This window comes from Lipophrys pholis (assembly GCF_963383615.2).
Source record: "Lipophrys pholis genome assembly, chromosome: 8".
Taxonomy (NCBI): domain Eukaryota; kingdom Metazoa; phylum Chordata; class Actinopteri; order Blenniiformes; family Blenniidae; genus Lipophrys; species Lipophrys pholis.
Genome location: NC_137630.1, coordinates 3,889,550 through 3,907,326, shown reverse-complemented (window position 1 = coordinate 3,907,326; position 17,777 = coordinate 3,889,550). Strand labels below are relative to the sequence as shown.

General features: G+C 43.8%; 1 protein-coding gene across 2 annotated transcripts in view; it reads right to left on the bottom strand.

The window, feature by feature from the left end:
- Window positions 1–17,777, bottom strand: part of LOC308112757 (phosphatidylinositol 4,5-bisphosphate 3-kinase catalytic subunit gamma isoform) — a 130,335-nt gene that overhangs the window by 9,610 nt on the left and 102,948 nt on the right. For both annotated transcript variants that reach the window (XM_080468500.1, XM_080468501.1), the window contains exons 3-7: window positions 8,914–10,106; window positions 6,120–6,762; window positions 3,342–3,407; window positions 1,159–1,384; window positions 556–650 (exon numbers count right to left, since the gene is read on the bottom strand). In XM_080468500.1, coding sequence (XP_080324626.1) covers window positions 556–650; window positions 1,159–1,384; window positions 3,342–3,407; window positions 6,120–6,762; window positions 8,914–10,106 — 2,223 coding nt within the window. The remainder of the gene's footprint in view (window positions 1–555; window positions 651–1,158; window positions 1,385–3,341; window positions 3,408–6,119; window positions 6,763–8,913; window positions 10,107–17,777) is intronic.

The following is a 17,777-nucleotide window of genomic DNA, read 5'->3' as shown; positions in this document are numbered from 1 at the left end:
TTATCATAATAGTGTGTAAAGCACACATGGGCATATCCAAGCCCACTCAAAAAGTTTGTTCCAATACAAATTCTGTGTGTAGTATTCTCCTCATGAATCATTTGGTAAAGTTGATTTAACTCGTCAGATTCCTGTGCCCTGTTTATCACAGCACCTTATGGATGCTTGCTGCTTATTGGTGAAATGTTAGCATTACAGCTGTTTTCCCATGCAGTGGTTGAAGTGACACGTGGAGATCAGGACTGAGGATGATTGTTGTGTAACTTGTTGTACCTACATTACAGTTCAGCTGTCTATCAGTTCTATCAATCCAACCGTCCGTTGTACAGATTTGTCCGACTGACGGTGGTGCTGGAGCTGATTCTAGCTAACAATGGGCGAAGGCTCGTAACACTCTGGGCAGGTCAGCACTCTGTTGCTGACACACACTCAAATTCACAACAGGAAGTTTAGGGAAGCAAATCATCCTCAAATACCTGTTTTATGGGAGTGTAAGGAAACCGAAGCACCTTAAAAAAAACCCCAGTGTGTATCGGCGATTATTACACTTCCTACCTGGATCTTTCCAGCTCTGATGCGCGGGTCAAAGGGCAGCAAGAACTCATCTGGCAGGTTACTATTCCTGAGAAACTCTTGGAGTTTGAGTGGAGCTGAAACAAGAACAAGAAGACACAGTGAAGCGAAATTGTTCTGATGAAGCAACAAACACGTCCCACTGAGATAGCACAACAAAGATGTTTTGATCTCCTCAGAAATCCTTGATTCAAGATGTTTTGTGTTTGAACATTGTCAGATCTTTGCTAAAGACATATTTTTCTATCATGCACAGGCTAATGAGCACTAGATTTTCCTTGAAAACTAAACCAAATACATATATGCACTTAGTTGATCAATACTATTGTTTTAATCTACAGCATCAGTGGCTGTTTGTATAGCAGCAGGGGTCTTACACCAGAGGACTTTGTCTTCTACTTGAAATTAACATAGCAAATATATTTAATTTAGAGGTTTACGCACACAAGAGAACTAAAGGTTTTGATATTCTTAACATATTTACATATTCTCAATCTTCTTTTCCTTTTTTGGAATTATAAAGAAAAATATTTCTGTAAAATAATCTAATTCTGTTTGAATGAAAATGTCTTTGAGGTTTCACACCTATAGACGGGAGGTCGATCTTCTCGGGGTAGAGTGCTTTAATGTCCGACGCCACCTTGTGGAGTTCATCCACTGCCTGCACCTGCTGGATGAAGCTGTCCAGCATGGCCTGACCGCAGCCCAGCAGGTAGGCCTCCAGGATGACCGCCATGCGCTGGCGGAAGTACGGACAGCCCACCACCTCGCTGCGGACATACCAGAAGAAGAAATGTCCAATTCTCTTGCTCTGCAGAGGAAGACACACACACACACACACACACACACACACACACACACACACACACACACACACACACACACACACACACACACACACACACACACACACACACACACACACACACACACACACACACACACACACACACACACACACACACACACACACTGGTGTCACTTGTTCTATATAAATGCATCTATTTTAATCACATTTTGGTTTCTATTTTGTAACTAATGTGGATAAGGAATGGTGGACGTCAGGATTTGTCTCTGTTTGTATAGTTCATGTTTTATTTTCAAAAATACATGTCAGTTTGTATATTCCTTGTTTTATTCTGAAAATCACATGTCTCTGTTTCAGGTCACTATCTGCCTTCCCTCAGTGTGCGATTACCTGGGTCTCCCCCTCCTGAGAGTATAAACTCACTTCCCTCGTTTCCCTGAGGCCAGATCGTCTTTGTACCGCCGCGTCTCGACATCCAGCTACTTTCTTCGTGTTGCCTAGTATATTGTCCAGTTTTATTCTATGTGACTTCTCCTTTGGCTTGCCCCTTGGATACCTTTGCTTGGTTTGTTGGGAAACTGTTTTTCTAAATAAAGCTTTTTGTACTTTTATTTTTGTCTGTGAGTCTGCAAGTCCGTTCTGCCAGTGAGTGTGACAGTTAACACGACAAGTGGAGAAGAAATGCAGCGTAACTCAATTACAAGTGTTTCGTATTGCCGGGGAAGACAGTGTGCCAATCTATATTTAAAATGAAATTGAATGTACTGGTCTAATCTAGTACATGTAGGTATTGTTGATGGACCACTTCTAATCACTTAATCCACTCTTCTTGACATATAATTGCACATATCTTTAATTTTACATTAGCGATGACATTTCTTCTTTTAAATTCTTTTTCTAATCATTTGCTATGCTTCCCCCCCCCCCCCCCCCCCCCCCCCGTCTTGTTCAGCAGCAATATTATGTGATTGAGAGCCTCAGAACAGTTTTTTCTCTTGGAACAGGGAGAGACTTGGGGTACGTACGAATTGTTCCTCCTCTCTCCTTATCTATCGACTTTTCCTTCACCCCGGAAGTGTTTTGTGTGGCGGCCATGATAAGGACTGTCTGAATTCTCAATACGCAGACGCAGACCATATAAGTTACCAAAGCAATAATCCGCCTTGAACAACTTTAAATCATCTAAAACCCAGATCCCAAATATGAATGTTCTGGATGTTGTAAAGCCAACACAATAAAGTAACTTTTTGTGCAGCCTGTTCTCAGTTTGATTGGTTTTTTATTCACCTGGCAGCAGTTTCACTTTAGTTCCTCTTTTCCTTTGAGTTGCATTCAAACCTTGAGATATTTGAGTTTAAATCAGCGGTTAGAAGCACAGGGGGAAGTGGTAGATAGTCTATTTTAGGAACCTTGTAGTTCTTTTCCCCACCATGGCAGACGTCAGTAACTTGCGCCGCTGTCGGATTATTATGACGCCAATAAGTGAAACTGCAGTACGACTGCCACACTAACGTGATCGCCTTTTACTAACTCCTTTAGGAAGCCTCCTAACACCTTACCTTAACCCCACGGGGTTAAGGTAAAGTTGATGGTTAAGGAGTTAGGAGGGACAATTCGGACGTACCCTTGGAGTCGCCTCCTGTTGCTGCCTTTATTGGAAGCTGGCATGGCTGCCGTACATGACTGGGGTGGGAGTGTTCAAAGAGAGAGAGCAGAGACCATGTTGAGCTGAGCTGCAGTGTCCTCTCTGCTTCAGGCCACGTTTACACACACCAGGGTTTTTACAAAAATGGACATTTCCCCCTCTACCTTCAAAAAAAATATTAATTTACACTGACCGCATATACACCTGGTTCAGAGCTGCTATGAGCTGCAGAGTTTGTCATTTTCTATTCTAATAGCCAACCTTTGCTACTGTAGGATTAGTGCTGGGGTCACTGAATTGTGTTGCATGACTCACCCGCAGAGCTCTTTGGATGAGGAACCGAGCCAGGAAGCTGTCATGGTATGGCTCCACTTTAAGTGTCTGTATAAAAAACAAAGGTGAAGGTAAAACTTACAAAATTCAGTCACAGGATGTTCAAGCATTACAAAATTAATATTTAGGAATGTTTATCAATTGGAGGGAAATGAAAGTCACAGCCCAGAAACGTGATGCACGGGTCTGAAAACACTGAGGGGGCTTTTCCACCAGAAAGATCCAGGTTCTAGTTCTGGTCCAGGGCCAGCCTTAGCACCAGTTCTTTGTCTTTCCACCTCCAAATCCCCGGCCAAATAGGGGCTAAACCGGTGCTACGCTGGCCCCACTTCGTTGCTGGACCAGAGAGGAGCCAGACTGGGGCCAGACGTGTCATCAGCTGGGGGCGGAGTTATCTCTGGAGTTATCTCTACCTAAAAGGCGGAAGCGAGGCTGTACCGGCTTTCTGAAAACTACAGCGAACACAGAGCCCCGGAGTGGTTATAGAGAAAAAAATTTAAATAAGGCGTGGGAACGATATAATAAGTCGTTCCCTGAAGTTAATAATACGAGGGAACGGGATTATTTGACGTGCCTCCCCCTTGGCTCCGTTAACGGTGGAAAAAGAACCGGTTCTTTGGTGGTGCTCATTTAAGAACTGGCCTTGGCACCGGCCCCGAACTAGAACCTGGTTCTTGTTAGTGGAAAAGCCCCAACATCACTGAACGACTGAAATGTGGTCTGGGCTCAGGAACGAAGCCATGTCCGGCACACTCAGTCTGTGTTTCAAGCTTCAGGAAACACCAATACATGTCTGCTTTCATGTGGATTCATAAAATTGTATCATTTAAATTTCTGGGGAATGAATACATTGAAAAACTTTTTGTTAGAAAATTTGAAATTTAAACAAACAATGGTTTACCTGAGGGTCACGATCTTTGACTTTGGCTATTTGAAGCTAATGCAAACTCAGAACATGTTTTTGAGCTGCAAACTGCACCCTTCATTTTTGTAAAAAGGCAAAATACAACTTTTGTGAAAAATAATGTCATCTCAAAGTGAAGGTTTTCTGAAAGTGAAAGATTTCTGAAAAGAAACCGAAAAAAATTGTGTTGTGGTCGTCATGTAAACAGTGTGTAAGCAGGAGGTCTGCCACCAGTCGCACTTCAAAATATTAAAAACTGAGTTCGCAAAAAATGATATAAGAAATAAAACCTGAGCACTGCACTAATGAAGGGATTAAACACAACTGAGGTTCAACGAGCACTTGCCTGCCAAATATAGATCTCAAGCAAAACTCCAGGTGAAAGAACAAATATGTGACATTTCAATGCGTTTACATGTAAACGGAGCAACAAGTCACCAAATTATAAACAATTATAGCTGAAAACTCTGGCAAACTGGAGATTTGAAAAGAAACTATACGTTTGTGTGTAGAAAATCGAGGAGACTGAGTTTAACGTCACACAGTATGGACTCGTTCACACTGCAGAGAAATGCGACCCAATTCAGATTTTTTACTCACGAATGACTCATATTCAAACTGTTTTGTGGCCGTGTGAAAACTCCAATTCTGGTTTTTACACACCAGACCCAGGCCTTCTTCATGACATCACGGATAAGCGCTGGAGGAAGCGCCGGAATGTTAAAAGCTGTGCTCTTTCTTTTCCCCTCATTCTCCTTCTTTCCCTCGTCATGGTGTCTAGATTCTGTCGGCTCCTATTTAACAATCACTTGAAAATGGATCTACACCTGCTGACCTGTGTTGCCAGATATGGTGGGCGTCCCCCAATTCCGCCAAATTCTCTACCTTTTAACTTTATTTTGTGCCTTTGTGTCTTTATGGCGTGTTCTTTTACACATATAATAGTTTTATGGTTTTACCATGATTTCTATACAGGCTGAGATTTTGCTGATTTCTATTGAGGTGTTTGGGTTTTACATTGTTGGGCATGGAAACAGTGAGTCACATCTGGCAACCCTGGTGCTGACCGGTGTGGCGTCCATATTTACTGCTGTCAACAGCGTCGTGAGCTCTGGGGCCCGAAACCGTCGGGTCCAATCACGTTCACACGGCAGTCTGATAGAGGTCGCGTTTGAAATGTTATGTGAAAGATCACGCAGAAAACATCGGAATTGAGCATCTAACCTGCAGTGTGAATGTCGCCTCTTTGTCTGAAGCGTCATCAGCATCAGGACCATGAGTATGTGCGTGAGGTGTGTTTACACTTTGGCTGCTGTGATGACAATGGATGCTGCTTTTATGTCTGTGCAAACGCTTCGGCTTGTTTGCATTTACAATCACAAATGCTGTATTATGTTGGGAAGCAGAGGCTTTAAGCTTCTTGTTACACTGCCCCCTATAGGACTGGCATGTTCATTGTAGCTCCTCAATAGGTTTTTATGCAGTTTGTGAAAATAAGAAAAAATTATTGAAAATGCTTTTGTAAATCCCGGCTATGTGATTTGGCCTCAGACTTTTTTCTACTAGACTTCTCAGTGAAATAATGTCAGCAATAGCAGCAGTAGCAGTAATGACATACATTTATGACAGAAGAAAGACACCAAAGACTTCTCTAACAATCTGATCCAAATAAATAAAAGTAGTTTTTTTATCTTATTAGAAGAATAAAGTTATCGCTTTTTCTAATTTTAAAGTCAACGAGATCACTGATTGGATATTAGTGATGGTACAAGGTGTTGAGTCCACGATTTGATGAGAGTAGCATGCAGGAATCTGTGATCAAGGAATCCACCACTGCCCTTTGCTTAGACACAAACCTGTACCAGTTGCAGCAAATACATCAGCACATCATCGTTGGACAGACATTCCAGCCTCTTGACCGCGAGTCTCCTGACCACCTCATCAGGGAAATCCATGCTCAGCAGCTCCAGGGCCACCGTCAAGTCCAGCTCTGCAGGGTCCCAGTTTCCCAGCAGCCAGTGAATGTCCTCCACCACTCTGCGGTTCATCCAGTCAACATTGCGCAGGTAATGAGGTAAGCTGGAGGTGTAGTGGATGCTATCCTCCCTGAACTTTTTGAAGAAGTCTGGCTTGTTGTTTGGGGCAGGAGGAAGAGGAGCAGTAGATCCGGGAGTTGATGTGTCAGGTCCTGGTTCCTGAAGAACATCTGTGCTGGGTGAGGTGGACGAGGGTGAGGAAGAGGGCGAGTGAGAAGAGACATCTGATTTGGCTGAGGATGGACCAGGTTTGGGTCTGCTTAAGGGGCCCGAGGAGCCGAGGGAATTTGGAAGAACCACTGGGAAGCTGTAGCAGTCGAGAAGGAAGCTGATGGCCATGGATTCAGCGACATTGGGGTTAGTAGCAGAAGACAGCTTGTCTGCCTGGTAGGTGACGGCCCCCTCCTCCAGGATGGGACAGGACCACATATGCAGGGTGCAGGGACCTTGACTGAGGACAGACCTGCCGGCATAAAGAAAAGGGCTGTAGGGTCAGTAACTGATGTGTCACCAAAAAAAATCTCAAAGTTCACTGCCATCTGAAAACATGATGTGAAAGGGAGTTAGGTCAAGTTGAACAATGAATATATTAAACACTTCAAAGCTCATTTTGAGATTTGATGAAACACAAGACAGATGAAGGAATAGATGTTTATATTCAATAACTATGTTAAATTTTACTTTAGCAGGTGAGATTTATTTTTTATTCTTTGGTACAAAAACACGCAAAAGGCTGCTTTTGTCACTTGTCTTGTGTTGAGTTGAAGAGATTTCCCAATAGGAACATTTAATTTAACACGTTTTGTTGACTCAAATCAATTCAATTATATGGTGCCATATACAACACAGTCATTCTAGGCACTTTTTCACAACTCTTGGCTAGAGAGTTCCTGTTTAAGCTGCTAAATGTTTCAAAAGAAGTTTAACTGATGCCTGTGGGGAAGTCTTTAAAAGGACATGAGAATAATTTCAATGTATATTCTGGGCCTGATCTACTGGCCTTATTTTCCTGTATCAAAATTTGATACTGCACACATGGATATGTAGAAAATGATCTACCAACAGAACACGTTTCTAATTTTCTGTATTTGCATCATGAATAAGGAATATTGAGCATGTGTTCCAGGTCACACAAAATACTGAATGGGGTGCAATGTGATTGAAAACATCTGAAAAAGGCGGTATGTTTTTGATTGCATCTGTTTTTAATGTGTGAGAAAAGCAGATATGTTGCTGTGATTGTGCTGAGGTGCATTTCCTCAGATGTCTCCTACCAACTTCTATTTGCAGAAATTATGATAAGATATTTTCATAGTTGGAAGCAACCCTTCTCAGTGTGACAGACCATGTCCCACATTCCATTTTTCTTTGATGCAAATGTTGATTTATTTGCTTTAATTCTGATGTTTCTTCTACCAACATGCCCAACTCAGTGGTATACCGATTAGTGATTTCTAGTTTCTCCTTCAAAAAGTAACTTGGTTACTTTACTGATTACTGAAATGCTGACAGCACCCCCCACCTTCTCAACATAAAAAAGAAACCGGTTTTGCTAAAAACATTGAAAAAAGGGGCGGGGCTTCCTGCTAATACATCTTTTTACTCAGGAAAATTTCAAAAATAGTGTAACATCTCTGCAGTTGTGTTCTTGTTGCAATGATATGGTTTTGTGATTGTTGGTTAGTTCCGATTCTTTTGTGTCACCTGAACGCACCATTAGAGCGAGCTGGTCTGTGATTGGCTGAGAGTGGAGAAGGGGGCGGGTCAGGTGAGCGTGCAGACACATGTGTCAGTTTGGAGGAGAATGAAGGAACGCCCATTCTGTTTAATAATAGAAACTCGTCCTCTTGGTTGTTACAACAGTAACACACAGTGACTTGGAGAAGTAACTTTAATCTGATTACTGGATTACTGGTACTCTCCCTCCTTCACTAACCCGACTTCGCGCGAGCGCGCCTGCCGCCGCTTATATTATCTGATCGAGATAAGATCACACACATAGCCACATTTAGCAACCAAACTGCTAATGGTAACTACTCATTACTGAAAAAAGTGGTCATATGAGAGTAACGTGTTGTTAATTAATGCGCTACCGGGATCACTGTTTGCCAGTGCTCCATCCAATCACTGCATGGTGAACAAAAGCAAATAATGAGGGGATCAATACAATTTGCAGAAATTCGTCGTGGTTATCAAGGCCCAAAGCATCTTAACACTCATCTGAAGGCTCCTGTTCATGAATGACGTCACTCCTGGCATAATTGTTAATGATCTCCAACAAAATGAATGCAGACTATTCGCACAATCATACAACTGAATAAGCTTTACACATGATACTAGAGGCCATCTGTGTTTACTCTATCGAGGTGCTGTCAGAGGGACATAAAGAAAGGCAAATTAAAGTGTCAATGTTGCTTCAAAAGAGCTAAAGTCTGGTGTTGCTCTGTTGGCTTGTGAATTAGTACTTTTAGACATATAGACTCGCATGCATAAAGAGGCTTGGCCCATGTGTAGGTCTTTAAGACAAAGTGGTTTTGTCTCATGTCTTGACTATATATTATAGCTTAATACTGAAAAGAAACTGCTCAAAGTTGGTTTGCTATCAGAAGCTCACCTGTGATCGATGAGGAGAAGGTTCACAAAGTAGAGCATGTTCCCCTTCAGCTTCTGTGGGTCTGGCGTGTTATTGACTGAGGCTGATGGGAACTTTGGGTCTTTGGTTGCTGGGGAATTGTCAGTGGACAATGCATTAATAGTGAGACCCAGCTTGGCTCCGCGAGGGAGGTCTGTGAGAAGAACATCAAAGTCCAGCCATTCGTTCCACAGTACCTCATCTGCAAAGGCCTTGGGTGAAGAGGACACTGAAGAGAGAGTCTTGTTACCATAAAGTATGGTCGCCTCAACATAAACAGACTGAGGGCATTTGCTTGGAAGATTTGGGATATCAAAACCAAGCAATTTAACTCTGAACCTTCTTTTACAGTCCCACAAGGATATCATGAAGATGTCATCCAAATCCTTCCCTTCAAGGCGGAGATCATCGTGGGAGCTGAACTGGCCACTGAATCCATCAACGAGCGGCCAGTCCACAAACCTGTTGGTCTCAGAGGGAAGCTGTGACACTGGGACCACAGACAGGTGGAGGTCTTGATGACTTCTCAAGCACTGGCGTACCCATAAAAAATCCTGGAGGGTGTAGTTCCCAGATAAAAACTCCTCCCTCCCTGTGATTTTCAAAGCCAGACTTTCAGAGGTGTCATATTGGAGGCCCTGGTCCAACATCACCCCTCTGAAATACTGAAGGAGAACATCTGGCGTTGCACTAAAGCCAACCTGAATGCTGAAGCTGATCTTGTTCATGTAATGGAAGTTGACACTGAGTTTCCTCTTCAGCCAGTCCTGTAAGTCATTGGGGATGGGGATGCTGGTCGTCCAAGGTTCAGTTGCATAAAGCTTGTCATCTCGATTCTTCAGTTCTTGCCTTCTTGGGGATGCCAGTTTCCGGCGTGTGAATGTGAGCTCACCAAGTCTGTTGGATGCTTCTTTCTCGAGGTCATGTCCAATTAGGCAACTGAGACATTGTTGTTGTTTCTTCTTCTCCTCCAAATCATTTTCCACCAGCGGTTTTACCACCACGTGCGCTGAGAGACACTGAGTGTCTTCACTGGACCAGGGAATGTCCAGCGTCCTGATGACCTGGCAGTCATCATAGGCCTCATACCACTCGTCTCCTCTCTCATACAGCAGAGTGTATTTCTCTGGGTCCAGTATTGCAAATGGGTCATGATGGCAGTTTTGTTCTTGAGCCTGAAGATAAAAATAGAAAGAAAAGACATATTTGTGTGAAGGTTGTTGTTTGACTACATACATAAACAAACCCTCGGCTCACATGATAGGCTAAAGTCGACTTTCTGATATAAAAATAACAACATGCTCTTGTTAATGGGTATAATGGAATTTATATAGATTTAATCAACATTTTTGAGGGATAATGTTACCCTCTCAGTTCATTTAACATGTAAAAGAAGAGGTGAGCAACATGACTTCATTTTTGTACGTTTAGTATCAGTCACTCTAGTTTAGCATGTTAATATAATGAGATAAAGTTAAGCTGGAAAGCAATACTGTAATGAACCTGAACAAAATGTTAGTTCTGAAGGCAAAATGCTCCAGCTCTTCTAGGAAAACCCTGAGCCGCTCCTAGACTAAGCCAGAGATATAATCTCTCCAACGAGCCCTGGACCGACCTCAAGTCTCCCAGTTGAACGTGCCGAGTACACATCTAACGCCTTCCACACGCTGTGCGATTTGAACAACCTTCAACAAGCCCGCCACAACACACCAACGTAATTGCGCGATACGTGATCACATCCTAAACATAAATATGAACGGAGGCTCGGCGTTGTGGCATTTATGTGTTGGGAAAGAAATCCCCCCCCAAAAAGCAGGAGAATATTGTCATGACTTGGAGCCAGAGGCCAAGCTGCAAAGTACTTGTCTGCATCAATTAGTATCTAGCAGCATCTTATGTTATCATCTGCTGTTGTGGTCATTCATTTCCCAACAAAACACCCTCCATGTAAACGAAACAAACACTGTGTGACATTGCGGCTACCGATTAGAGCCACAACCACAGAGTTCGCTAAAGACTCTCCCACGATCACAATCTTTCATCTGCGACAGCCAAAAATTGCAGTTTTACGGAGCCTTTAAAGGAGACAACCACGGGGCGTCCTAATCAGATGCCCAACCATCTCAACTGGCTTCTCTCAATGTGAAGGAGTAGCGGCTCGAGTCCCTCCTGGATGACTGAGCTTCTCACTGTATTAAAAGAATAAAGTAATTGACCTAAAAATACAATTTCAACTGCAGATGATGCTTGAATAACTTTGAACGTATGAATAAATCCAACAATTCATAGCCAGTCAGCTGAAGTGAAGTACAGACAAACGTAAACTCTCCTCAGTGTCAGGTCTCTGTGTCTGCCACTGTGTGTCTCACCTCGTGTTTCCAATTAACCAATGGCCTCTGTGTGCACCCATCGTTGTGTTCCACCTGTGTCCACCCCTTCCTATTCCTAATTCATATTCCAACACAAAACACAAGAGAAATTCTGCCTCAAAACAACTGGATGGCAAATCTAAACTAAAAGAAGATCAGTGAGGAAATTCAGCTCGACACGTTTCTGCTGCAATAAAGTAAAATTGGTGATCAGGATCGCGCACATCTCGATAAGTCAACCCAGGAAACAGAGATCCTGGATATGTTGATCACAGTTCGTAGTACAGGCCACTGGAATCGTTCAATTTAGCTAAAAGGCGTTTATTAACAAAAATGTATTAATCCATAAATAATTCTGAAATCATCTCGTAAATCAACATATCTAAGTAGCAAATGTCATCTAACACAGAGATCTAATCTATTAAAAAGCAACACTATGTACAAAAAGTGTGTGTGTGTGTGTGTGTGTGTGTGTGTGTGTGTGTGTGTGTGTGTGTGTGTGTGTGTGTGTGTGTGTGTGTGTGTGTGTGTGTGTGTGTGTGTGTGTGTGTTCTGGAGTGATGAGGGTGAATGGATGTAATGACCTCGAACGGACGCCAGAGGGTGGCAGATGTCGGGTTCAGTGTGATGACTGTGTTACACCAATCAGACGGCATCGACATGGCGTGAAGATCAGTTGACTTTATTTACTACTGGCAGGACAGGTACAGAATCAAGTCACCATCAAACCAAACGGGATCACACACAGCTTCGCCTTCAACACCGGAAAACAAAACCAAAGCCACTCTTCTTCTCCCACTTGACTGGCTCTGTTTATCTTATACAGTCTTCACTCGGCCCCCTGCTGGCCAATATGATTAACTACATGAACACAAGAACAGAAAATAAACAACTAAAGTTGAATACAATATTAACTGTAAACACAGAAATACATTATATACAAGCATTCGCTTTCAGGTGCTACAACTGCAAAGGGACTAGCGGCGGCGGCTTGCAGAGGGAGAGCGCAATGACTTGTCCACCAGGTGGATGTCAAGGGGGATTGCGATGACCCACGCAACCACTCGAGGCATTTGACTCACTCTTTCTCGGGGCCGTGGCAGTTGCTTAGCGACCAGATAAACAAGACGCTCGTTGCGCGCGCATGCGCGAGGACGGTCTCGGAGAGACGCAGTCTCACCCACTCCCGTAAAGACCGGCGGCTTTGTGGGCCCGGTTCTGAGTGCCGGAGTTCTAACTGGATTTCGGAACATGCAGTCAGAACTCGTGCGGATGTGGTTTAGCGGCACCAGATAGCAGTTTGGTTGCTAAATGTGTGTGAGCTTATCTCGATCAGATAACACGAGTGGCAGCGGACGTGTGGGGTGCACGTGCGAGCGAAGTTGGGTTAGTGAAGGAGGGAGAGAAGAGAAGGACAGAGTTCTGGCGAGGTTCCGAACCCTGGTTCCTCCACACAGAGAATGAAGAAGCTTCTGCAGCTCACTTTATTCTCTGGTTTCTGAGGTGGGGAACCCGAGTCCGTACTGTGATGGTGCGTATGAACGTTACGTTCACAAACAGATAAGCTGCAGCTTCGTGCAGCTGCGACCTTATCAGCGGCACATTAAAACACATTGTATGTTAGCTTCAGGCTAATTTAACAACAATGTCCAGACAAAGCTCTTGCTGTTTGTTGCGCTGTGCTGTTCAGCACCGTACGTGGGGCTGCGCAGTTCTGTGAGGCAGCGGTAACTTGTTACCGGGTCTGAATTTGGCATTCCAAATTCCAGAAAAGTTGGGATGGAGGGGAGAGGAGCTGGGCTTGCGCTCCGGAGATCCAAAAAAAGAAAAAAAGGAAAAGAGAAGAAGTATTCCAAACTGTGTCCTGCTCATCCAGCGGGCTGAACCTAGGTTTGGTTCTGTGGTTCCACTTTTGTGCTCTCTTTTCGTCCCGAGGTGGGAGAGACGTACGTCTGTCTCGGCGGTCGGGGATGAGAAGCCAGGAGCAGTTAGTTGGAAGGCAGTTTCACCAAGTTTCAATTTCACACACCTGCGGTGTCAGGGTCTGATTCAACCAATGAGTGGCTGGCAGCTACGAGCTCTGCATTTGCTGCACAGTTTCTATTGGTTCCTAACCTGGGGGGTTGCGGCCCTCCTGGGGTCGCTGCCTTGCTCCCTGCGGTTTTATGGCCTGTTCATTGTTCCTGGTGTTTCTCCTCTGGGGGGAGAAACTGCTGGAGGAGTTCAATGGAGTCTTGAGCCCAACATTGTCCTTAGTTGTTCCTGTAATTTCCCTGGACAAAAAAATACTTGTGTCATCTGCAGGTAAAAGTATTTTAAAATATTAATTAAAAGGAAGGTGGAGAGGAATGGCCAGCAACCTCTCTACCAACTACTTAGTGTTGTCTAGCCTAAATTTAGGCAAATGCTAATAGCATAATGGCCTGCAGAGGGTGCCAAAAAGTTGGGAAAAATTTCACTTTCAATATCGTTAAAACAAGTTACTACTATTAACTCTTAAAATGAGAAAGCTGACGTTGCACACTTTCACACTAGCACTGTTTGGTCTGGACAAAAGTTTGTTTTGATGAAAGACTCCCTCGTTTCGGCAGGTGTGAACACTCCCTGGACTCTGAACTCTGGTCCTTTTTAAAATATGGGTCAAGGTTCACTTGCAAGTGAGAGGAGGTCTGGTCTGCGGACAATGTGAATTCATCAGGGACTATCAGCGGACTTTCTAGCGGACGGAGTAAGAGGACATGTAGAGCGCAGTGCATTCTGGGTAGTAAACAACCAACGCAAACAGTGTGAATCTGAGAAAGCAAATGCAGAAATAAAAAGTTGGAAAATATCTTGTGGACAGACATGGAATAGTGAAGAAGAAGTAGAGAGGAAAAAGTAGAGAGGAAGAAGCAGTGAGGAAGAAGTAGTGAGGAAGAAGTCGAGAGGAAGAAGTAGAGAGGAAGATGTCGAGAGGAAGAAGTATAGAGGAGGAAGTAGAGAGGAAGAAGGAGAGAGGAAGAAGTATAGAGGAAGAAGAGAGGAGGAAGCAGAGAGGAAGAAGTAGAGAGGAAGAAGTAGAGAGGAGGAAGTAGGGAGGAAGAAGTCGAGAGGAAGAAGTATAGAGGAAGAAGTAGTGAGGAAGAAGTAGAGAGGAGGAAGTAGTGAGGAAGAAGGAGAGAGGAAGAAGTATAGAGGAAGAAGTATAGAGGAAGAAGAGAGGAGGAAGCAGAGAGGAAGAAGTAGAGAGGAAGAAGTAGAGAGGAGGAAGTAGGGAGGAAGAAGTCGAGAGGAAGAAGTATAGAGGAAGAAGTAGTGAGGAAGAAGTAGAGAGGAGGAAGTAGTGAGGAAGAAGGAGAGAGGAAGAAGTATAGAGGAAGAAGTAGTGAGGAAGAAGAGAGGAGGAAGCAGAGAGGAAGAAGTAGTGAGGAAGAAGAAGAGAGGAGGAAGCAGAGAGGAAGAAGTAGAGAGGAAGAAGAAGAGAGGAAGAAGTAGAGAGGAAGAAGTTGAGAGGAGGAAGTAGTGAGGAAGAAGTAGAGAGGAAGAAGGAGAGAGGAAGAAGTATAGAGGAAGAAGTAGAGAGGAAGAAGGAGAGAGGAAGAAGTATAGAGGAAGAAGTAGTGAGGAAGAAGAAGAGAGGAGGAAGCAGAGAGGAAGAAGTAGAGAGGAGGAAGTAGAGAAGAGGAAGTACAGAGGAAGAAGTAGTGAGGAACAAGTAGGGAGGAAGAAGTCGAGAGGAAGAAGTATAGAGGAAGAAGTAGTGAGGAAGAAGAGAGGAGGAAGCAGAGAGGAAGAAGTAGAGAGGAAGAAGTAGAGAGGAGGAAGTAGAGAGGAAGAAGTAGAGAGGAAGAAGTAGTGAGGAAGAAGAAGAGAGGAGGAAGCAGAGAGGAAGAAGTAAAGAGGAAGAAGAAGAGAGGAGGAAGCAGAGAGGAAGAAGTAGAGAGGAAGAAGTATAGAGGAAGAAGAAGAGAGGAGGAAGCAGAGAGGAAGAAGTAAAGAGGAAGAAGAAGAGAGGAGGAAGCAGAGAGGAAGAAGTAGAGAGGAAGAAGTTGAGAGGAGGAAGTAGTGAGGAAGAAGTAGAGAGGAAGAAGGAGAGAGGAAGAAGTATAGAGGAAGAAGAGAGGAGGAAGCAGAGAGGAAGAAGTAGAGAGGAAGAAGTAGAGAGGAGGAAGTAGGGAGGAAGAAGTCGAGAGGAAGAAGTATAGAGGAAGAAGTAGTGAGGAAGAAGTAGAGAGGAGGAAGTAGTGAGGAAGAAGGAGAGAGGAAGAAGTATAGAGGAAGAAGTAGTGAGGAAGAAGAGAGGAGGAAGCAGAGAGGAAGAAGTAGAGAGGAAGAAGTAGAGAGGAGGAAGTAGAGAGGAAGAAGTAGTGAGGAAGAAGAAGAGAGGAGGAAGCAGAGAGGAAGAAGTAAAGAGGAAGAAGAAGAGAGGAGGAAGCAGAGAGGAAGAAGTAGAGAGGAAGAAGTTGAGAGGAGGGAGTAGTGAGGAAGAAGTAGAGAGGAAGAAGGAGAGAGGAAGAAGTATAGAGGAAGAAGTAGTGAGGAAGAAGAAGAGAGGAGGAAGCAGAGAGGAAGAAGTAGAGAGGAGGAAGTAGAGAAGAGGAAGTACAGAGGAAGAAGTAGTGAGGAACAAGTAGGGAGGAAGAAGTCGAGAGGAAGAAGTATAGAGGAAGAAGTAGTGAGGAAGAAGTAGAGAGGAAGAAGGAGAGAGGAAGAAGTGGAGAGGAAGAAGTAGAGAGGAAGAAGTAATGAAGAAGTAGTGAGGAAGAAGAAGAGAGGAAGAAGTAGGGAGGAAGAAGTGGAGAGGAAGAAGTAGAGAGGAGGAAGCAGAGAGGAAGAAGTATTGAGGAGGAAGTAGAGAAGAGGAAGTAGAGAGGAGGAAGTAGAGAGGAAGAAGTAGATAGGAAGAAGTAGAGAGGAGGAAGTAGAGAGGAGGAAGTAGAGAGGAAGAAGTAGAGAGGAAGAAGTAGAGAGGAGGAAGTAGAGAGGAGGAAGTAGAGAGGAAGAAGTAGAGAGGAGGAAGTAGAGAGGAGGAAGTAGAGAGGAAGAAGTAGAGAGGAAGAAGTAGAGAGGAGGAAGTAGAGAGGAGGAAGTAGAGAGGAAGAAGTAGAGAGGAAGAAGTACAGAGGAGGAAGTAGAGAGGAAGAAGTAGAGAGGAGGAAGTAGAGAGGAGGAAGTAGAGAGGAAGAAGTAGAGAGGAGGAAGTAGAGAGGAGGAAGTAGAGAGGAAGAAGTACAGAGGAGGAAGTAGAGAGGAAGAAGTAGAGAGGAAGAAGTAGAGAGGAAGAAGTAGAGAGGAAGACGGAGAGAGCAGGAAGTAGAGAGGAAGGCTGGTTGTTAGTAATTAACTATTTGCCACTCGCCGGCTGAAGGGGTGAGATTTCTGTTTTTGGTCCAGATCAAAAATAAGCCTCGTCTCCTTCTTTGGTCAGTGTTTGTTTCGGGCGATGGCGCCCCCTCATGAGCAGCTGTTGTAACTGTGTGGCGTATTTTTGATCTTTTTTGTATTTATTTGTATTTGAGCATGTAAATTGGGCGAAGATAATGGTTAAAAAAAAAAAAAGGATATGTATGTTAATCATCTTATAGAATCTCGCAGAGGGTGCCAAATTGGGTGGGGCTCGTTCCGCCTCCACCTTCGAATAAACAATTAATCTCAGGCACAGAACTAAAAATGAATAACTGGACTAACTACAGCCCAAACTACAATAACAAAATCCTGCATTCTGATAATATCCGGGGGAAATGAAATACTTCAAAACCATCTTGGGAGAAAGAAAGTAGAATTAAACAAACCTCACTCCATCTAGCGTCTATTCCTGCTCTCTGCCCTCTTGAAAACAGAATACCATTATTTATATTTGGAGTTACTGTGATTAATTGAGTGAAGTAGTTTGATCTGTGTGTGTTTTTAAGTTTGACCCTCTCCTGGTATTCCAGGCTGGAAGGATGTCTCAGCATGAGCTGTGCAGGATGAGGAAACTCACTGTGCAGCAAATAGATGACACCGTTCACATTGACGGCCTCGGGCTGGACGGGGAGCCGACGGAACATCTTCTGATTTTGTGGTCTGAGGGGCCTTGAATTTCAGAGAAAGGTTCAGACTTGAGATGTAGAAAACCTGAGTAAAGGCTTGTAGTGCAGAAGTTCTGTCTGTGCTGAGTTCAGGTTCTGAGCTGGAATGTTGATCATGTGCTCAACATGACCACCGTACGGCATTTCCTTTCTCCGCAGCGCGACATCGGCAGGCAACATCCCCATCCTGACACAGTGCAGCATCTTCAGAGCCGAGTTAAATAAAATGAGTAATAAATCTCGTTAATTAAACCCAAGTTGTCCCGATTGGACATATTTCTCAAATATGATTCCGATCATGAAGTCAGTGGTTCCAGTGAGAAGCTCACAAGCAGGTTAGAAATTAGAGAAATTTGTGGCATGATTACGCACATAATAGGCAGATTTCACAGCATTATGGGAGCTGGTCATCTTGAATTGAATCACA